Source organism: Pinus tabuliformis, chromosome Q (assembly GCF_031772625.1).
Source record: "Pinus tabuliformis cultivar Carrire ecotype Pingquan chromosome Q, CPIR1, whole genome shotgun sequence".
Taxonomy (NCBI): Eukaryota; Viridiplantae; Streptophyta; class Pinopsida; order Pinales; family Pinaceae; genus Pinus; species Pinus tabuliformis.
In genome coordinates this window covers 1,298,171,057-1,298,194,857 of record NC_142296.1, presented here as the reverse complement: position 1 = coordinate 1,298,194,857, position 23,801 = coordinate 1,298,171,057, and the positions used below count along the sequence as shown (strand labels likewise).

General features: G+C 39.3%; 1 protein-coding gene across 3 annotated transcripts in view; it reads left to right on the top strand.

Annotated features, from left to right (window-relative positions):
* The window catches only part of LOC149224572 (RNA-binding KH domain-containing protein RCF3-like), a 197,858-nt gene that overhangs the window by 6,504 nt on the left and 167,553 nt on the right, over window positions 1-23,801 (top strand). For all 3 annotated transcript variants that reach the window (XM_089386165.1, XM_089386164.1, XM_089386163.1), the window contains exon 2: window positions 21,525-22,061. In XM_089386165.1, the coding sequence (XP_089242291.1) occupies window positions 21,525-22,061 (537 nt within the window). The remainder of the gene's footprint in view (window positions 1-21,524; window positions 22,062-23,801) is intronic.

Below are 23,801 nucleotides of genomic sequence, written 5' to 3'. Positions count from 1 at the left end.
TAAATGACTTAATTTACATCCAAATAAATTTCTTCCTTGATAGATAAAGCCCAAGAAAGGTTTTTAACATAATGACAAAGACTAGGACTCGAGACATAAACCCTAGAACCCTACAGTGGAGGCTTTGACCTATTAATCATTGACCCAAGCATGAAACCCATGCTTTAATAAGTCAATTTCTTTTAATAATAAAAAATTCTTTTTCTTTCTTTTGATCAATACAATTATGAAGACTGATACTAGTTACATTCTTCAACAAAAACATTCTCGGCATCTAAAAGCCATGTTCTCATAATCTAAAACTTGTGGCCAACTGAAGTCTTTATGCTTCATTTGTATATGGTTAGGAAGGCCTTTACTAAGGTCAATCTCTACACATATTTTGGCAAATGTAAAGATGCTTTTCTCTATCCTTTCATTGTCCATTTTCTTGAATTTCCCAAGTGTGTTCCCAATATCCTCTATGACCCTGGGGTGCTAGAATGGAGGGGAAGATTTGGGAGTCTCACCCAAACCGGCATAGTAGAAACCACCATAGTTGTGGCATCAATTCTGGGAACCATGGTGTAATGAAGAGGCTCTTATTACCCCAAAACCATGGTCCATCATTTAACACATCCATTTCTTTTTGTGTGTCAAATTGTACAATGAAAAAACCTTTGGAGCATAAGTAAATGTCACAGTTTGGTATCCAAAGGGTTAAAATCCATTGGTGGAGAGCCTCAGGTTTGGGCCAAAAACCATTAAATCTACAAATGACAGCCTTTGATTGAAGAATAGAAAATAGTGTGTTTGCCTCTGAAAGATTTACATCCATGTTGGGAGCCTTCTCCATTTGTTCAACAATGTAGGGACTAGGATTATTTTGTATCTGAGACCTAGTGCTATTTTGGGGTAGCCCTGTAGTAAGGGAAGACTTTCCCTTGGTAACATCCTTGTACGAAGCTAATCCATTTTGAGACTTCTATCCTGAAGCACCACCACACAACCACAGATTCAAAATAATGGACGAATTGCTGTAGATTCCATTGTCTTTGAACTGTGTGTAGTCTTGTAGTAAAATCCCTGCATAAATGAGGTTTTGATATTCAATAGGTATACACCATTTATTCCTGATACTCTGTGTCAGGTCATGTATGGTGTTTGTATTGTTTATCCAAAACAAAATTGTCTGCCCATGTATGCTCTTAATGAAACCTGGAAAGAAAAAAATCCTTCCCGAGACATAGGAATGGCAGGCTCCATCTAGAGATTGCAATTTTCCATTTTATTTGGGTTTATAGCCCAACAGGAGCAAAAGTTGCTCACCTTCATTAGCTCTGTCACTCCCATATTTGTGTCCACAGAAAACAAATAGGGGTTTATTGTATCCCTTGACTGTTCGACGGCCAATATAGAGACATTTATACATATTGGGGAGCAATACAAAAGTAAATTTACCTAGTATATCCTTCTCAACCAATAACACCAGGTTGTGTATGCGATGGAAAGCCCAAACTTTTGATACCAAAGCCACCCTTGTAGTGGCCGCTCCAGAACAATTAAGCAGATGGTTTTTGTATTTTTGTCGTTTTGGGAGTAGCTATCACCAAAACAAAGACTCCTGACATACGAAGATTGTTCAAAGCCAACAACTCTCGTCCACCACTTTTGGTGCACCGTCACGTAGGGATAGCCAAAACCCCCCCATCGAAAGGTCCACAAGATAGCCTACGTTGGACCAAAGTCGAGAGGGGCATCGCCTCGCCACTCCAAAGACTGTCGAAACCATCCAATTCGAGGAGAAACATGTCGGTGGTGCATCCATCATTCTTGCAACAAGACAAAGCCCTAGATAGTCTTGCCATCGCCTCTCCTCACCTACTCCAATGCTTTTTTTTGAATATATATATATATATATGCTTTGTTTTCGAGGATTTTTGGAAAATGATGTTCCCGATGTCATAAACGGAAAGGAAAAATAAGATGTTTCATACAACCCATTCGAAATTTAAAATAAAATTGAAGAGATTTTCATTCGCTGCTCGATAACACAATTACATATATTTGAAAAAAATCATTAATGCTTTTCTCTTTACTTAAGATTATGATTTTTTTGTGTTTTCCATGGAGTTATATTTTAACTTGAAATCATTCTAGCATGTCGATGTCCTGTCAACTAACAAATGTTGCATATAGGCTTTGATAAGATGACATTCTTGTTGTTGCTGTTTCTGGTCATTTCCTTACGCAATCTTGCTTATGCCTTTGACTTTTGATGGTAGTTGTAGATATTATTGATATTTTAAGAAGAAATGGTTTGAACCCTCACTAATAGTTGGTATTTGTTGAATTACTAATATGCTTCATTTTCATTTTGTTTTGTTGTTAGTAGAATATTGAACCTCACTTAGATACTTGACCCTTGATCCTATGTTGATCTGAAATGGATCCAAACAAGCGAATATTGAACCTCATTTAGATACTTGAACCTTGATTCTATATTGATTTGAAATGAATGCTTGTAAGATTTAGTATTTACAAATATAATTTGGTGATTAATCAAGGTTAGATAAATATAAAGGACAATGCAATTGTAAAAAAAGTTAAATGAAACAAATAGAGAAAAAAATTAAATAAAACCATAGTTGTAGGAAGTGTCCTTACCCTCCTCGCTCTAACACTGGAACTGTGCTTGGAGCGGGAATACCCCTGGGAGCGCGCTCTAGGCCTTTTTGGCATGCTCCTTGCCAATTCGAGAGTGTGGTGCTCCTAAGGACGTTCTGGGAGCTAAAGAGCACTCTCCCAGGGTGCTCCTTGGATGCTCCCTAATGGTAATGTTAAATTCTTAAGGTAATGCTTTTTATCCTTTTACTTAAAAATTTTAAAATTACCATTGATTGTTTTAGGATGTTTGAGAGTGAGAGTGGTTCCAACCTCATCGAACTTTATATGGAGAAAATAAAAGTTAACAGTTTCAAGATCATTGGGATTGCAACATTTTCATCGGATTCTATTACGCACGAGTGTATGTGATTGGCATTTAATCGAGAGCACAAAGCCCTATATATACCACAACGTTGGTGGTGTTGATCGTTGAACTCCTTTGTCATGGCTTAAGCAAAAATGTACCCTCACTCAAATCAAAATCATTGATCAGGCATGTTAAGCTTTTTCTACCATATTTTAAAGTTGCGCTTAGGTAGTTTCATCAAAATTGGGTGGTGTTGACTTCTGTTCCTAGAGGATCGAGGTAGAGGCAAAGTGTAGACATATTTATTAGGTTTTAGACTTTGTGCAAATGAGCTATTTTGTATGTAGGATTAGAGCTTCAAGTTGTTAGAATTCTTGAAAACCTAGCACTCAATATTTAATTCCTAGCAAAAAGTTGATCTACTTAATAAATACACAACTATTTTCCTAACAAATTCAGTAGGAGCAAATTTAAATAAATGATCACTTGAAACAAAGCACACATTTTTTCCCAACAAGGTTATCATTAAAAAATCCAGACTTATGTGGGCTCCCCTCTTGGGATAATGGCCCACCTAAGAAAATACAAAATACAATTAACCTGGATCTGATCCAGCATATTTGCCTAGATTGGTGCTTGATCTTCCTTGCAGGTCTAGATCTCTAGCCACTTTGCCTCGGGCCCAACACATCACTCGCTGAGATGCTTCTCTCAATCTTGTGTTGTTGTTGTGTGTCTTTCTCCTCTCCATAACCTTGCTTTTATAACTTTACATTGAGCTAAATTGTTAACCCTAACCCTAATCACCAAATTTATTAACAGTTGAAATTAGATTTCGCCTTACTTGAGATCAATGGTTGAGATTAAAACACAATCACTAAAGTAATTTACTTTACTATTCTTAAGTTTTTTTAACTCAATTAGGCAACACAATAATATGTGCTTTTCCTAAGTTAAAAACTTAGGCTAAGTTACATTAGCAACTTGCTCACACTAGAGCAAGTGTTCTAAGGAGAATGTAGGTGAATTCTGCATGCCTAGACACAAGGTCTATGCAGAAGTACCTGCCCAAGCTAAAAAATTTGCACTCCCTCTTAGCGAGGGAGCTACTTTTGGAAGAACCTTCTCCATCTGGATCTGTCTCCAATCATGCCACATCATTTGTTGCTGTAGCTACTCCTTTTGAACTAGGAAGCATTCTTGCTACTCGCTTTGGAATCCACACTGAAGACTTGTTTCTTTCAACCATGCTCCTAGGAGTCTGCTCTTGAGCATCCATCAATGTTAGCTCATACCAATTGGTTTTAACAAACTTGGAAGAGGCCTCTTGCCCATCTTTCAGATTAGAAAACAAAGTCCCCAGTCTCAACTCAATCTTTAGAGCCTCCTGCCCAATCTCTGTCACTAACATCAATCCTTGATCCATGATCCCTTTGGATCTACCTACAGGTTGGCCACTAAACAACTTACCCTTCTTGACACCAAGTCTTACTGTTGTGTCCTTGGTTGCTACCTTTGAACATATGAATACTTGTCCTTTCTGGAACACAACATCATATCCTACGTCCTCTAAAGCTAAGACTAAGGGCAAGTTTGTTTTGAAATCTGGGACATATAACACCTCTGCCACCTCAAGAGATCCTCCTGATTCTAGCTAGAATAACACTGTTCCAACCCCTTTCATTGCATGTATGGTACTCATACTAGCTTTCACATGCATGTTTGAATCTACCTCTAAAACACTAGGGAACATTTCCCTCATTACCTTCATATGGCGAGATGCTCCACTATCCACGAAGCATGCATCATTGTCCACAAACTGAGCACTTCTAACACTAGTGCCATAAAGACAAGTAGCCACTAATGAGAACTCCTCAAATTGTGTTGCAAACTCTTTAATCTTTGTTGATGCAGCAACTTGTGCTTTCCCTTTGTCTTTCTTTTTGTTTGGGCATTGGGTTGCATAAGGTCTTGGCTTGTGACATGCAAAGCGCTTGACTTTGCCCATGTCCTTCCTGAGGATCTTTCCTCTATTTTATTCTGTTTGGCAACTCCCTTGCCATTTCTTGCATGACCTGAAAGAACAATGTTCTTCGCATTCCCTTCACCGTTTACCTGGTTGCCACGTAGAGCCTCATGAGTCTCCTTCTGGGTGAATTCATCCCACAACCTGTCCCAGGTTGGGAGATTCTCTGGTGCCATGCCTCTAACGAAGGTACCCCACCGCTTTGTGAACCTGTTCAAAGTTGTCCTTACTAGTTATGAGTATGACACTTTCTTGCCTATTGCAACAAGCTCATCTCGTACTTGATATATTAGGGTGAGATAAGAAGAATTTTTCTCAGTCTTGGGCATCTAGGTTTCTTTCTCACACCATTTTTCGGTTTTGGTTGTCACTTTGGTATAGCATGATCAATGTCTCCCATATTTCTTTTGTGGTTTTTCTTCCTGGATATATGACAAATAATGTGATCCTTCACTTAGACCAGGATAATCCTCTTGGATTTCATGTCCTTTTTCTTATGGGCGACCAAAAGTGTTGCATCGATAATCTGAGTTTGTTCTACAAATATTTAGATTTCGTTCTCCTCTAACACCAATGCAATTCTCTCCTTCCAGATGTTGTAGTTAGACAACCCATTTAAACGATCTTCAAACCTAAGGCCAGTAACCATCTCTGTACAACTGATCAAACCCTGTCAAAAACATTTTTTATTGGCGAAGAAGAAAAACTGCTCTCCACCTCTACAACTCTTGACAGCTTCGGCCGGTTGTGCCTCTGCTTGTTGGCTACAACACTCCTCAACACCCTTGTGTCTGGGCTAACTCTTGTCTTGTCCTTGCAGTGGCACCCACACACTGACCCAACTTGACCAACACACATATTCCTTGGTCCGACACCTGTGCACAATGAACTCCATGCAATGGCTACAAATCTTGTATCTATTCGGGTGTCTCCTCTACATCCCGAACTCGACTACTTGTCCCGTGCGCACGTTGACTATTTGTTGCCAAACCCACACACCAACCTGACAACCCCACATGACTTATTCTCCATGGTTTGGATGAACTTTATTGATTGGTAATTCTTATGTCTAACAGCTAATCCCTTTAACCTCTTGTAGTGGTGGTGGTTGGGTCTGCTTCCTTTCTCATGCGTTGTGACAACTTACCACTTACTTAGGCCCTCTATCTCTACTGAACCCCATGGCCACTCCACTCGTGTGTGTCTTTCTGTACCAACCCTTACAATATTGCACTGACTTATCTGCGATAGGTTAGCTCTATTCACAAATTGCCTTCGTTGCTTGAGACAACCCTATTATGCGACCCCACGCGTTGGCTGTGCCGGTTGAGCTCGAGCCGTGTCCAACTTGGTGTCCACGTAAACTGCCACTGTGGCACCTTCATCTTAGTTGCTCACTGGATTTACACGATTAGTCTTCTGCTCATGACAGTTTTGTGCGCAACTTCTTTGGCCTACTTGCCAACGGTTCCTTGGCTCCTTAACCCGATGTATCGACTCTTAGCCTTGATTTGTGCATGACCCTAGCACTTTGCATCTCAATTTGGGCTTGACCTATCTTGTATGCTTGCGGGTCTAAGACCTTTGCTAGTTGGGTCTGCACATATGCTTCCCTTGCATGTTGTTGGGTAGCTTGGCTGGTGACCCACTTCGCTGCCAAACTCTCTCTCTCTCTATCTCTCTTTTAATTAAATTTTAAACTTTAAAATTCAACCGCCAACAACTTTCCTAGCTCTGATTATCATTGCACGAACTTGGCTCCTTGCGCTCCTGAAATTCAACTGTAATACCTGTTAGCATTCTTGAAAATCTAGCACTCGGTATTTAATTCATAGCAGAAAGCTGATCTATTGAATAAATACACAACTAGGTTCCTAACAAATTTAGCGAAATCAAATTTAAGTAACCGATCACTTGAAACAACATACAAATTTATGCTTAACAAGTTTTTCATTAAAAAATTCAAACTTACATGGGCTCCTGTCCTGGGATAATGGCCCACTTGAGAAAATGCAAAATACAATTAACCTAGAATTGATCTAGCAAATTTGCCCCAGATTGGTGCTCGATCTTTCCTGCAGATCTAGATCTAGCCTCCTTGCACTTCCTCGGACTTAACACACCGATCTTGTGTTGTTGTTGTATGTCTTTCTCCCCTCCTCATCCTTGCTTTCATAGCTTTACATTGAGCTAAATCCCCAACCCTAACCCTAATCTCCAAAGTTATTAATTGTCGAGATTAGACCTTGCCTCACTTGAGATCAACGACTGAGATTCAAACATAATCACTAATGTAATTTATTTTAATTTTTAAAAATTTCTTTAGCTCAATTAGGTAATATAATAATATGTGCTTTTCCTAAGTTAAATACTTAGGCTAAGTTACATTAGCAACTTGCTCACATTAGAGCAAGTGTTTTAAGGAGAATGTGTGCGACTTCAACACGCCTAGATGCAAGGCCTGTGCAGAAGTACTTGCCCAAGCTAAAAAATCAACACAAGTTAGAGATTTAGGAACACACTGAAGTGAGGATGCCAATCAATATTAAGAGTCACAAGGGAGGAGATGATGATAGTGATGTAGAAAATAATTAGAACAAATTTGTGGAAAAATTGGAAGATTTTTTTGCGAAGTTTGTTGAGGAACTTAAAGCACCTTAGAAGACATGGAATCAAAACCCTTTAGTGAATGATGGTTCTTCACATAATACTCTAGATGGCCTGTAGGACGATGAGTGCTTGATTGAATGAACTTTGAAGGAATGTCAACCCAAAGATCTTCTATAACCTTCAAAGTTCTCACTATGATTTTGGAGGTGATGTTGAAGTGCATAGATGCTTGAGCAAGATCAAGTTAGGTTTCTAAGTGTAGGGTATAAATAACCAGGAGAATAAGTTAATATTTCTATTCGACACTTAGAACAATCGACAAATACATAGGGTGAGAAATGGATCACTAAATACCATAGGGGACTTTTCAACAAGTTTGTAGATGCATTAATTTTAAAGGAATTGTTTGGAATTGGGATGAACCTTATAATGTTTAGTTGATCCATTGGTTGTAGGAGGAGATCTCTATTGAAGAACACACTTGAGAAATTTCAGGTTTCAAAGTAAGGGAATACTTCATTATAACCAAGTACATGACATCTACATGTCAAACTTGAGGTGAAACATCGGAACAAAGATAATATTGTTTGAGCGCTTGAATTGTATGAAGCCACTATTGTAGCTAGGAGAGTAGAAACATAAAATTTGTATCAAAGCTTTTAGAAGGAATATTTTCTCTTAAAGTAGGGAGGATTTTACATCTTTTGTAAATTCTATCTTAGGAATAGGCCAAAAATGTCCCTTCCTAGATCTAAATCCATGTTTTAAATGCTCTTATCCTTGATCTAAAGCCCATGTTTGTCTTCCTATGAAACTTTACATGACTTGCAATTTAAAGATCTTAGTCACGATTGATCATGGAAGTACACTCTACATCATAGATGAAAACACGTTAATAGATTGAACCTCCATCTTTATACATCTGAATGATTCTGCAGTGGCCTCTCAAGCCATAAACATATTTGATGCAAAGGTGTCGTCCATAATGTAGAAATTACATTAGTAGATTATATCCTCAAGGACAACTTTTATGGTGCATACATTGGAGGTGTGGAAGTGGTCCCTTGGTATTCAGTGGTTGTATTCTTTGGGGATGTACTCCACTAACTACCAAGAGAAGTTTCACCTATTTAAACAAAATGCTTGAGAGTATACCATCAAAGCCTTGCCATTGAAGAGCTCTAAGACCACATACTCTAGTCACATGAATAATGGTCAACTTGGGTTCATGGATTGTGTATATAGTGTGGAGGCAACACTTTCAAACAACCTCAGATTTTGACCTTCTCAAAATTGGTATATAAATATAAAGGGGGTTTTGTAGCAAGGTCCTTAGTATCCTCAATGTGATAAGATGTACATTTTTGGTCTATTATTTTGTCAAACACTTGGCATGCTTCCATGATCTCTTAGTAAAAATTGAAATTCTTGTGAAAAACCATCTATAGGAACATCTTAAGGGCCATATAGGGGGTCTACGAGGTAATATGAGGAGGATGCATCTAGTAGAAAATGGATGATCAAAGTTTTCATTTGGTAGATGGCTCTATAGGGCACTTTGAGGGGCAATTACCTAAAAAAATACCCTTTCACATTTTATGCTTTAGACATAGCAATTACTTTATTGTAGGTTGGCTAGGATAGCATTTTTGTGAATAAAGTGGTTTGGGTGTCAAATCTTGCCATTTATTGTTGTAGTGACTTAATCACAAGGTGAACCCATACTTTTGTAATTGCATCTTGAAAGCCACTCTAGATTCCAAAAGGTGGGTTCTACTATTAAATTTTGGCAATTTAATGGCTCCTTTAGTTTGAGAAGCATATTTTTACATTTTTTAAGGTATGCTTCTACATATTTTGGACTCATATTGTGGTGGATATACATATTTGTAGTGTTTCCACAACATTCTCAACTTGGGTTCCTATTGTTTGATCTCTTAACCTTGGGGACATTGTTGAAAATTGTAGCATGGATGGTCTTGTCTATCTCGTTCCTTAGCCAAAAAGACCACGAGTTGTCCTTCTCTTAGCATGATGCGAATCATGACTTTAGACTAAAGTTCATGCATAGTGTTGGAGGATCAGTTACGTGGACCCCTCTTTAGTTTGACTACAGGATTTGAGTGGCAGTTGCGAGCTCAGTTTAGGACGAGTTGGTACTTGTTAATTTTAGGTATGTTCTATGCTTAGAGCAATTTATTTCAATTTTCACAGTTAGCTCAATATCTCTTCCAGATTAGCAATCACATTAGCGTTAAAGTAAGCTGCAGATAGAACATAAACTTAAATCACAGAAGACAAGCGAAGACAAGAGGACACAAGATGTGGCGCTAGCCAGGGACACACCCAAATGTGGGGAAACCCTTGATCAATTCTTCTTATATGTTTATCAATAGTTCAACAGAGAGAGAGAGATAGTACATATACATCAGAAGTCAACACTTTGACTTGACAAGATAAGAACATAGATCTTCTCTAAGAAGATGTCTCATGAGGTAACTGATATGGACTCATGTGATTCCATCACCCTATCATAGTGCTGCACCATCATACCGTGTCTCATCACAGAGCTGCACCATGATGCATCACTGCTGAGCTGTACCCATCTTGCTGCTCTTCATCTTCATGCTGCACACATCATGTTGCTGCACCATATCATCATGCTGCACCTCCTTGTGTTGCATCTTCAAACTGTACCTTACTGTGCCTATCATGCTGCATCCCCTTGTGCTGCATCTTGATACACTTACACTTATGCTGCACCTTGATACACTTGTGCTGCACCCCTTGATACACTACCCATAACAACTCTTGCTATGGTGCTATGGCCTGCGGCCTAGCACATAGCAACAAACGTATCCCTAACAGCCCATCTAAGCTGGCCCAGAATTGCTCTTAATGACTGTGGTTGTCCTCCAATGAGTTGCTGCCCTCCACGCTGCATCATAACAGTCCTCCTTGATATAGTAGACCTCCCAAATCGTCCCACTAATGAACTGCTGTAACCTTCTCTTTTCTTGTGGCTAGGGCAGTCATGAGACTGCATATAAGGAACCATTCAGATCCCTTCTCACAGCAGTCTAAGGGCACATGAAACCCTCCACAAATGCGGCCTAGAATATTGTTAAGGTGACTGCATTTAGGCCTGCGTTCAGCCATGTATAGACTGCATCTAGGGCACGCTTAACCCTTCCTTAGATATGCAACTAAGGCTCCTTTAAGGCTTCCTCATGTCCGCGGATTAGGGCTGCCTTGCTGCGTGTAGAAGTTCCCCTAAACAGTGGGTAGATCTCCCTTCTTTGCTGCGGATTAGGGCCTCCACTTGGCTGCGTATAGGGCTCCTTAGATCTGCGGATTAGGGCCTCCACTTGGCTGCGTATAGGGCTCCTTCTTTGCTGCGTATTAGGGCCTCCTTTAGACAGCTGTTAGGGCTCCTTTTGGCTGCATATTAGGGCCTCCTTTAGACAGTTTTTAGGCAACTTATGGCTGCATATTAGGGCCTCCTTTAGACAGCTGTTAGGGCTCCTTTTGGCTGCGTATTTGAGCTCCCTTTGACTGCGGCTAGGGCTGCGTTCTTCAACTGCGTCTAAGGCACATAGAACGCTTTCTTCACTGCATCTAGGGCTTCTCCCTCTTGACCTCTCTAGCCACTAAACCCAAATGAGTGGAGAAAGATCTTAGGAGAAGTGAGTGTTTAAATGACTTGAAGACCTCCTCCTTTTATAGTAAAACGTGGAGCACAAGGGGGGGTAGATTAGTTGCTGGCCGACCTTGACGAATTGTCCCATAACACAAATAAAATCATATCTCCATGAATACTTATCGGAATCAGATGATCCTTAGATCAATCCTACACCTTTCGATGAGATGAGTCCAAGAAAAATATCAGCAGTCATTAATAAGATGACCCACATGGAGTTTGTCCCTAGTTGCCAATTTTAATGGTACTTCAGTTAATTGGTTGAAGGAAGGACGAGTTATAACTCCAGTGATGATTGGAGCGAGAACCCGTTTGACTCAATTAACATGTCAATCACAACTCAAGTTCTAAATTTGTACTTGCCTATTTTAGCATGGATCAAAGCTATAAAAAAAGGACGAAGGCACATGTATTGTTCATTGTTGAGTGCACAAGTTTTGTGAGATCACTTTGCTTGTGGCGTGCGTATCCTTGAGGAGGTGCACATATTTTTAGGAGGCTTCTTGTGCTAAATAATAGGGAAAAATTGCACTAGGAAATAGGAGGCAATTCTACGCTAAGAAATAGGAGGCCCCGTGTGCTAGGAAATAGGAGGCTTGGTGCGCAAAGAAATAGGGCTAGGATTTGCGCAAGGAAGTAGGAGTAGGGCCAGAGGATTGTAGAGATAGAGTTAGGCTAGCACAGCAGGAGAACAAGTGTGTTCTAAATAAGACAAATTACCTTTTAATCGATCTATTTGCTCAATTAATAAAATACGACATCAAAGAAGCAGGTTTTCCCAGTTGGGTTTCTTGAGAAAAATAAGTGTGTTAATTTGTGTGTTGTGTTTTTATCACTTTGTTTATATTCTGCTGCTTATCAGTTAAGAAACTCTGTATCTTGGTGAGAGTAAATTTGGTTTCAGTATTGGCTGCCTTGTTTTCAGTAATTCACTAAGTAGTTGCAGAGTTTTATGGAAATTTAACATGGTATCAGAGCAAAGGTCAACATAAAAACCAATGTTATCAGAACCAGTGGAACTGGCCGGTCTGACCGTTTTTGGCCAAGATCGATCCGAACTGGAATTGGCCGGTTCGGTATCGAACCGACTGGTTTAGGACCAGTTTTGTTCTGTTTGTCCCTTCCCAGGTTAGTGTAAAAAAATTGCCTTTTTTATTTTTTGATTTTTTTCAGTTGGTTGGCCCACTTCTAATTCTCCCCTAGGCCAACCTATGGTCCTTAGCCTAATATTCAAGCCTATGGTCCTATTATTGCTATGCATTTCATGGTAATGTTAAATTATTAAAGTAAAAGTGACATTCTCCTTAATTTTTCATTTCCATCCTTTTACTTAAATTTTTAACATTACCATGAAATGACTTAGGATGTTTGAGAGTGGTTCCAACCTCATTGGATTTCATACAGAGAAAGTAGAATTTTAGATTTCACTCAAAATCCAACAGACTTAACAATTTTTCAGGATATCAGGATTGCGGGGATTGCAACATTTCCATTGGATTTTGTCATGTACGAGGGTAAGGAACTAGTATTTAATAAAGAGCACCAATCCCTCTATGTACTTTGATGTTAGTGGCATTGGTTGTCGAACTCCTCTATCATGACTCTACTAAAAATGTACCCATCACTAAAACAAAATCTTGACTTGACATGTTACGCTTTTTCTATCTTATTTTAATGCTTAGAGGGTTATATTGATGATAAAGATCCCAATATAGGCAATGATTGCAGACTTGGATGCTACTCATTCTTCAAATGAGGATGAGGAGGATGATCAGGATGATGATTCTGATGATGACATTGACAATTAGCACTTGTAGGCTGTAGCTATAGTATTGTAGACTACAGTATCATACTATCATGTTATTTTGGACTATCAAGGCCTTTTAGACCTTGCTACTTGATGTGTTTTGGTTCAGGATGTTTTGGACTAAGTGCTATTTCAGTTATATGCACCATTACTTGCTATATAAATGAGAACATTTTCATATTTGTGTATAAATGTTTTGGATTCATATGGATGCACATGAATATATATGTTTTTCTTTCAAATATGAATATTTTGTGTTTTTAGTAAATTGGTATTTTTTTCTCCAGTTTTTTACTGGTTCTGGTCATGTTCTCGGTCCACAAGATTTTTTGGTTTGATCAACGGTTCGGTTCTGATAACATTGATAAAAACCAACACCAAGTTGATCAGTTAGTGAAGAGTGCAAATCAGTCAAGAAGGCTAGCGCTAGATTTTGAAGAACAGTTCTTTGGATAAGCAGAATGCCGTTCCAAGGACTGAGGGTAGATCGCTATTTAAAGGGAGCCTCTAACTTTTGCTCATGGAATGAGTAGATATTAGTAATGTTGGAAGATAATGGGGTGCTCTAGTTTATAAAGCAGGCTATAGTGCCACGTTAAGATCCCCAACAGTTGGGCCAACATAACAAGAATGATACCAAGGCGAGGAGGATTATTCTAGAGTGGGTCAAAGACCATATTATTCCTCATCTCCATGGGAAGAAGACAACATATGAGATGTTTAAAGCAATCCTAGATCTGTATCAGGGTTCCAATGATGTTAGGAAGCTATCTCTCAAGGAGAAGCTAAGAAGTATTTGCATGAGCAAAGGAGAGCCCATCATCACATATCTTTTAAAGCTCACTAAGGTTCGGGATGACCTAGGTGTGTGGGCGAGATAGTTGTAGAAAAAGACCTTGTGAGTCTTGTGCTTCTGGTACTCCATAAGTCTTGGTATGGTTTCCAAGATGCAGTGAATGGTAGAGAGAATTTTCCTAGTTGGGAAAGGTTTTGGAGTGATTGCGTCCAAGAAGAAATCTAGAGAGGGACGAGAGATGGTAGATCGACGAAGACAAAAGATGAGGAGAACTTTTCCATGGTAGGCAAAGACAACAAAACCAAGGGAAAGAAAGGCAAAGGAAAGGCCGAGTCCAATCAAAAGGGTGAGAAGAAGAAGAAGGATATGTGCAAGATCAAGTTCTTCCATTGCCATGAGTTTGGGCACTATGCTACTAAGTGTCCTAATAGGAAGAAGGGTTCCAGTAAGGATCATATGGCTGCATCAGCTGAGGTAGATGGTTTTTCTTCTCGGTTCGAGAAGGATTTCTCATTGATAGCTTGCATGGCAAGCTCAATAGGGTGCAACATATGGTATATTGATTGCGAAGCATCCTTCCATGTAACCGGGAACAAGGAGTATTTCATTGAATTGGAGGAGAAGGACATGCAAGTTGATATCGAGCTAGGAGATGATGGAAAGTATGCAACTAGGGAAGTTGGTACTGTCGGCTTGAAGAGGGAGTTAGGTAATCCTCTTCATCTTAGAGATGTTCTCTATGTTCCAGGCTTGAAGAAGAACCTTGTTTCAATAGCTACCCTTGAGGACAAGGGGTATGATGTCATCTTTAGTAGGGGTAAGGCTTACCTCCAACACTTAGCTTTTGGATGTAAGAAGTAGATAAGTATAAGGAAGAAGAATCTGCACATGTTACAGGTTGATACAAGCACAACCTTGAGCAGTAAGGCGAGAGGTGATCAGAGTAGATAGGTTGGAAAACTTTAGCATAGGCACATGGGACACTTGCATCATGAGGCATTGAAGATTATGAGTAGATAGTCACAGGACTACCAACATGCAGTTTTGATCAGCATGATGCGTGCAAAGGTTGCACACTTGGCAAGTATGCCAAGTCACCTTATTAGGGTTGAGACAACAAAGCTAAAGGAGTTTTGGAGCTGGTACATTCAGACTTGTGTGGGCCCTTCTCTTCTCCATCTCTTATGAGACACAAGTATTATGTTACTTTCATAGATGATTATTCTCAGAAAACTTGGATCTTCTTTATGAAGAAAAAGGAGGAGGTCTTCTCCAAGTTCATGGAGTTCAATGCCTTGGTAGAAAACTAGATTGGGAAGAAGATCAAAGCATTGAGGAGTGACAATGGCAGGGAGTATGTCTCCAATGCCTTCAAGGATGTATGTGCCAAGGAGGGCATTAGGAGAGAGTTGAAAACACCCCATAACTCTTAGTAGAATGGGGTGGCTGAGAGGAAGAAACACAACATAGTTGGAGTGGCTAAGGCCATGTTACATGATCAAGGATTTCCTATGTTCTTGTGAGCATAGGCATACAACATTGCAGTATTTTTGCAAAATAGGGGTCCACACAGGGTGCTTGGACGAGTTACACCAAAGGAGGTTTTCACAGGCAAGAAGCCTGATGTTTCTTACTTCCACATCTTTGGTGCAAAATTTTATTCCCATGTGTCCAAAGATAGCAGGAATAAGTTGGAGCCCAACTGAAAAGGGTATTTTCGTTGGATACAGTGAGACAACCCAGGCATTGTAGGGTGTACCTACCAGGACTCAAGAAGACATGTGAAGTTCAGTAGGACCGAGCTTTGAGGGAATCCTTGGAATGAGAGTGGGTTGGAGTACTTGAGGAGGAGCTACTCACTCTTAAGCAGGATCCATAGCCCGGATCACAGATTGAGTCTCAGCCAGGCGGTAAGAGGGCCGCACAGAAGGATGACTAGGAGTTAGTACAGATGAGGAAGAGAGATTAGGACGAGATCAAGTAACCACTCCTACCAAAATGAGGAAGAGAGCCAAGTGGGCTGCAAGTTGATTTAAGAGGCCCAAGAGCACGTTGAAGCTCCTAGCTCTATGTTTTGGCAAAGCAAGCAGCCACAGAGGTACACAGGATAAATGGCCCTCATGACAGAGTTGGTGGACACAGAGCCGTCTTGTTATAAGGAGGCAAGCTCTTAGCAGGTTTGGCAAGATGCCATGGTGGAGGAATATTCCTCCGTCATGAAGAACGATGTTTGGGACATTGTGCCACAACCAGATGGAAAATCAATGGTAGGCTCACTTTAGGTGTACAAGGTGAAGCATGGAGTAGATGGAAGTGTCGAGAAGTATAAGGCCAGGTTTGTGGCCAAGGGTTTCTCATAGATTGAAGTACTAGGCTATGAGGAGACATTTGCCCCAGTAGCACAGTATTCATCCATTAGGACGATTCTGGCACTTGCAACACAGATGGGGTGGAAGATCCACCAGATGGACGTGAAGACAACATTCCTCAACGAGGTTGTTGAGGAGGAGATTTATATGGAGCAGCCAGAGGGGTTCGAGCCGTTCAATAGAGACACGCATGTGTGCAGGCTAAAGAGAGGTTTTTATGGGCTCAAGCAGGGTTCGAGAGCATGGTACACTCACATTGATAACTACCTTCGAGGATTGGTCTTCACTAAGAGAGAGGCGGATGCCAACCTATACTACATCATGACTAGAGGGATTTTGCTCATTTTAGTGCTCTATGTTGACGATCTTATATTGACTGGAGCAGATAACTTGATTTTTAGGGTTGTGAGGAATACCTTGCAAGGGAATTTGAGATGAACGATATGGGGCTTATTCACTATTTCCTTGGATTGGAGGTTTGGCAGGGTGATGGTGAGATATTCGTGGGACAGGGGAAGTACAATATAAAGATCCTTTGAAGGTTTCATATGCGGGATTGCAGACCCATGACCATGCCTCTAGTCACAAACTAGAGGAAGGTGGATGCTAGTAGAGTAGAGCAAGTAGATGCTACAATATATAGGCAACTCACTGGGTCGTTGATCTATTTGGTCAACACACGACCTTATATTTATTTTGCAGTAAACCAATCGAGTCAGTTCATGTCACATGATGGAACCGACCAAAGTTCACTGGGTTGTTGCGAAGCATGTATTGAGATATCTTAGAGGCACAACAAATTATAGTTTATGGTATAGACAAGTTGATGGAGTGAGGCTTGAGGGCTTCACAGACACAGATTGGGTAGGGAGCTCCATAGATCGGAAGAGTACTTCAAGTTATGTTTCAACACTGGGTCAACAACTGTTTCTTGGTACAACAAGAAGTAGAGATCAGTTGCACCCAGTTTGCGAAGGCCGAGTACATGGCTGCTAGTTTGGTAGCATGTGAAGCTATCTGGATGAGGCAGTTGCTTGTGGGACTTTTCAAATAGGGGATGGAGCCTATTTTGATACATTGTGACAATCAGAGTGTTGATTTGGGGTAGCATCAGATGTGCTCTAGGCCTCAAATTTTGCAGGGAGGCTTGGGCACATGCATTCCAAAGAACCCAGAAACTGTTTTGGGAAATTCCACCCAGAGACGATTATATTAAAATAATTAATATTTTTAATGGGGTTCCTAAGTTTAAACTTAGGAAAATTAAAATATTAATGGGTAGTAATCTAATTGTGGGTGAATCTTCTAGATAAAGACAAAGATCAAGTCAAATTGATCTGAGCCTTTAATTAGGAGTTAATCTAGGCCGTTGGTTGTCCAATAGGACGATATAAGAAGGGACTTGAGGGTTATTTGGAAACACACCAAGAGAGATCAAGAAATCGATTTTCTGAAGTGAGAAGTTCTCAAGAGGAAAAATCAATTGAGGAGATTTCTTGTAGTAGAGGGGTAGTGAGAATCCAGAAGAAGGAATTTAAGGAGAGTATAAGGCAGAGGGAGGACAGAAAGTCATCCAGAGGAAGGTTGACGCTGGCCCACGCAGATGTAATGCAGTCCTTGAGGGGAAGTCGAGTTTCTTGCTAAGGGAAGTCGAATTTCAGTTGCCGGGAGTCGAGGTGTGAGTCCGGGAGGCAAAAGATCGATTTTCTCAGCCAACAGAGGATATGGAAGAGGGGCAACGTAATACCCCGCAGGGGTGACACAAAAATTGCTGGTAGTGACGCAGTTCTATGCAGAGGCCACGCAGAGGGGTGACGTAGAGCCTCCAGTTCAGCAAGATCATTCACTGATTCTTCCAGTGACAGGCGAGATCATTTCACCATTCTTTTGCCCAGTATTCTCTTTGTATTCGATTGCTAGTTGAGCATCCTAGAATTGTACTCAGTTTTTCTCCTGCATAATAATAAAACCCTTAGAGCTGTTGCACCGGTTTTCCTGCATTGGGTTTTTCCGGGGACATTTGTCCAAAAATAACGGTGTCCTATGTGTTTGTATTTCTTTTCTCAGTTTCTATGTTTCAGAATCATATTTAATTTGGTGTAGGTTGCTTCAGTGATTTACTTCAATATTTCAAGAAGAAATCTGAAATGAGTTTGTAATGTAATTAATGATCTAGGTGAAGTAGATTCAGTTGGTTGTAGTAGGATTCCAGAGATTGTTAGATTTGGGAATTTTCACACAGAGTTGCATTAAGCTCTCTGAGAATCTAGTGTTTCTTGATCGTTCCAGGGATATTGAGATCAAGTATCATCTTCCTAGAGATTGTGTATAGAAAGGGATAGTGAAGCTACTATAATTCCAATAGAGGAGCAAACAACATATATCTTGACCAAGGCATTGGCAAGAAGCAATTTCGTCTACTTCAGAGACAAGTTGGGAGTTGTACAAAATTCCTGCGTCGCTAAGAGGGATTGCTGAAAATTGTAGCGTGGAAGGTCTTCTCTAGCTCGTGCCTTAGCCAGAAAGACCATGAGTCCTTCTCTTAGCATGATGCAAATCATGAGTTTAGATTTTAGTTCATGCGTAGTGTTGGAGGATCAGTTACGTCGACCCTTCATCAGTTTGACTACAGGATTGAGTGGCAGTTACGAGTTCAATTTAGGACAAGTTGGGACTTCAGTTATTGATTGATGGACGGTCTATAGCTCCAGTGATGATTGGAGAGAGAACCAATTCAACTCAGTTAACATGTCAATCACACTTCAAGTTCTAAATTTGTAGTTGCCTATTTTAGCATGGATCAAATCTATAAAAGAAGGATGAAGGCACATGTATTGTTCATTGTTGAGTGCACAAGTTTTGTGAGATCTCTTTGCTTGTGGTGTGTGTATCCTTGAGGAGCAAGTGTGCACATTTTTAGGAAGCTTCTTGTGCTAAATAATAAGGCAGAATTGCGCTAGGAAATAGGAGGTTTGGTGCCTAAGGAAATAGGGCCAGGATTTGCGCAAGGAAGTAGGAGCAGGGTCAGAGTATTGCAGAGACAGAGTCAGGTTAGTACAGCAGGAACAAGTGTGTTCTCAAGAAGACACATCGCCTTGTAATAGATATATTTGCTCAATCAATAAAATACTACATCAAAGAAGCAGGTTTTCCCAGTTGGGTCTCCTGAGAAAAATAAGTGTGTTAATTTGTGTGTTGTGTTTTTATCTCTTTGTTTATATTCTGCTGCTTATCAGTTAAGAAACTCTGTTTTATCTGGGTGAAAGTAAATTTGGTTTCAGTATTGGTTGCCTTGTTTTCACTTATTCTCTAAGTAGTTACAGAGTTTTATGGAAATTTAACAGACATATTTTTAAGGAGTAGGGCATGTTGTGTACATAACCACAACTTTTTTGTTAGGTATCAAACATTTATGATTTATGTTCGTATCAAACATTATGTAAATGAGCTATTTTCTCTGTAAGCTCATAATTTTGTAACACCCTTCCAGTCTTGGGTCTTTATAGTATCATATTTCAATATTTGTAAAAGACCACATCTATGTAACAAGGTTTGTATCACTTTATTATTAACTTTGCTTTAAGTTGAGGTTTCTATCTCTGTTTGGCATAAATAGTGGTGGAAAAATGTGGGGCCATGTTGTCAACCTTCCCTTTTACTCTCAAGAATAGAGGAGTATATTGTTGTATTGTTCGAGGGTCTTTCTCTTCTCTCAAGGGTAGTTTGATTTTGCTTGGAGTTGAGTTTGGTGTGGGTACAGTAGCATTCACTTCCCATTTCTGAGGCATTTTGGAATGCTATGGTAGTGCCGTGGAACACTTTTGTTCGTTAAAACTTAAAAGATGCTGTTTCATGGAAGCTAGTTTCGTTTAAGATGAGAAAGTTAGAAACTTCCATATGACATTGTTTGTATTGCATTTCTTTACATTGTGGTACAAGTTTTTAAAGGCATTGTTAAGTGTGTTGTTTCACTGTGAAATACTATCAAGGGCATTTCATAGATCTGTCATGCATGAGATTTGGCTTTGCATAATGTTGACAACAATCACAACTTTGAGGGTTGTGTTTGAAGTTCTCCATTCAACATCAAGGCTATATCATGTACTTGGGCTTGAATGACAGTGCTTCTCTATTTGTTTTGCCGATGGTTTGTCTGCATCAAAGTCCACTTGACTGTTTTTTTAAACTTTTTCTATTGCTCAAATCAAATTTGACTATTTTGAATTTCGTTTTAAGTTCACTGCTTTAAATTGTTATGGCCTTTGGTCCTTTTTCGGTTCCCATATTACCTTGTTTAGGTGCCTGTTATACAAAAAATACTGCTAATATATATATATATATATATATTTTCACATTAATATGTGTCTGCAATTGCATACATGGAATGCTCCTAGGACTGCTTAGCTCCTGTATTTTTGGGGAAATCCTGCTCCTGCTCCCCACTTGTGCTTTGCTCTATTCATTTGACAATGGAAAACTGAACTGTCTTTTATAAAAGAACAAATTGCACATGATCATAATTTCTCTAAGTATGCCCATTGGTTCACGGTTGTAAATGTCATACATGCTTGTTTATTTCTTATATTTATTTATCTATTAAAAAATTTGGATTTATTTTCCTTGACATTCAGTGTATCATGTTATAGCCTTGAATTCTTTCATATTAATATTTTGAGAAAATTGGTGTCTAACTGTTCATTTTAAATTTAATGTTGGGATTAACTTGGGAAACTATTATTGAAGTGTCTTAGACTTCAAGTCCATGATGTTCTTTTCTCTTATCCTAGTGCAATCATATGTGGTAGCTAACTTGCTCAACATTTGTTTTGCCATTTGTTAGAGTGGCTTAACTTTGCCTTTATATTGTTATATGGAGTGTGTGAATGTTGGTAATATTAAGATCTGCCTTAGCATCTCTTCTTTATATTTGATTTCTTTTATTGCAATTGTAACAAAAAATGGGTGAATGCATCTTATAGTTATGAGGAAATTGGATTCCTATTTAGTTTGTCTACAGTGCAGATTTTTTTGATTGAGTGGACAGTTTATTATTTAAATACATCTGCATTGAGCCATTTAGTTCGACTTTTTGGTTTGTTTGTACAATCTTCATAAAAAAGTATTGCTTTTCACTTAGCAATATCAACTTGAAATAGTTCGAGTCCTTTGTGATTAAATAATTAAAATCTCACTGTCAAAAGTTTGTTAGCAAAAATCTCTTTTTCATTTACCAGAGAATAAGATAATTCTTTGTTTATTGCAGGTTGCTGGTGAATTGAGTGTTGTGAAGAAAGCATTGAGTCTTATTTCATCTCGATTGAAAGGCAATCCTCCAAGGGAACGTGAACGGGAGCGGGACAGGGAGCGTGAACGGGAAAGAGAATGGGAGCGTGGTCAACCATCACCTTCACTTGCCAATGCGTACTCTCCAGATCGTCATATTCAATCAGTGGATGCTTTTCCTGTCTCAAGTCATGCACATGAAGATGGTTCTCTACCAGGTATAAGGTCATCAATGGGGTCCAGTAGCAATAGAAATTTGGCTCACACACTAGTGCCTTCGAGTTCTGGACACATGCTTTCTGAGGTTGTCGAATATCATTCACGTGATTATGAGCCTTCTTTTTCTGGAGAGGAGCTTGTTTTCCGAATCCTTTGCCCAAACAAGAAAATTGGTAGTGTCATTGGAAGGGCTGGTAGTGTTATCAAAAGTCTGCAAGATGACATTGGGGCCAAAATAAAAATAACTGATCCAGTTCCAGGGTCAGATGAACGGATCATCATCATATCAGCAAATGAGGTACATCAGTTTTGATGCCCTAGGGTAGCTGGTTATTTTTCTAGTCCTTTTCTTTTATCTGATTGCTGTTTGAGTTCTTCTATGACAGTTTATATTCTCCCATGCTAGCTGAAGAAGAAGCTACTCAGAGACAATGTTTATCATTTTCTCTAGATTACTTATTGATGTAATTTCATAGAAAACATGAGGTCTTCTTTATGTGATGTGGTTAAAGGGGCTTCAATGATTGCTGTTATTTTTCAACTTGTTGATAGCCTTCTTTGATTTCATTTGTTTGATGGGTGTTATGCTATATTTAGTACATTATTTTGTTTGGAAATGTAGAATAGTTAGAACTTAGAAGTGCCTAATGTGGAACAATCAGATTGGTTTCTAATACATCGCCAAAATTCCTTTATGGTAGCAATTTCCCTTTCTTAGTACATCCGTAATCTTGACAATGTCTTGTTCTGGTGGCTCTTTGCATGCTTTGCCTTTATTAGATAGTTTGACAATGATTGTGCGATTGTTCAATTACAGTTTTGCTAATCCACTTTGCATATAATTTACAGTGTCTTAAACAGAGGGTCAGATAAGGTCTGTATATTCTTTAGATGCTTACTCTAAAATTGCTCTCTGATATTGCAAAATAGAATCAACTTCTGTTTTTGTTTTGTTATATATGTGATTCACTCACTGCTCAAGATCTATGGATCATTTACATTTCAAACAACTTTGATCAAGGTAATAGTATGGTATGGGGTTTTGATAGCAATCATCTGTGGATATGGAGCTTGAATGCAGATTAATATCTGTACATTGTCTGCTGTGAGACAGAAAATATTTGTGAAAAGGTAAAGGCCGATTTTTAAATGGTAGAACAACTTTGCAGAAAATGGTGTTGCAACTCACTATTCCTCTATTTGATAGCTTTCAGATCTCTCGAGTATTTAGCCTAATCCAAAAGATGTAGCTGGGTCAAAGATGCTGCAATCTATAAGATGTTTGGGATAAACTTTCCATAGAAACTTGCTAGGCAGGAGGCTTTGAACATCATGCACACTCACTAGATCTCTCTTGTTGAAAATAGCACGAAGGAGAGGTGTTGCTAGGCTTTTACTATGTCACACGATTCAGGTTCGAATTCGAGTTTGGAAACAATTAAGTTCGATTCGAATTCAAATTTTCCAATCAGGTTCGGCATTAAGTTTGACTATACATATTTTTTATATATATATATATATATATGTATGTATGTATATCGTAAAATAATAAAATATCAAAAGCAATCAATAAAACTATGAGTAGCAGTGAGCACCCACGAGCCACAAATCACGACCATTATTAACTTCACGCTCCGGGCGACAGGGACAAGCAACATCTAGAAATTGAATTCAGGAAATTGTAGAGAATACAACACGCAGCGACAGCGCTGAGCACAATACAGTGATTACACTTATATTAAAGTTGGCTTGTGAAAATCTATCGACAAGCATGGTAAATAAAGCCAAACTAGTGACCACTGTGAGAAACTAATTGATGGGAAGCGGAACAAGAGAAAACCATGTGTTGCCCACGGTTTTTCTCATAAACCTTAAAACAACTGACAAAAACTGCCCTAAATCTAACCTCGAACCCCAAAAAATTTATAAAATTTATAAAATTTATAAAATTCGGCTTCAGGTTCATCTTTAGGTTTGCCTTCAAGTTCGAATTCATTGAGGTTCGAATTTCAAGTTCGCCGAACCTGAACGAATTTGA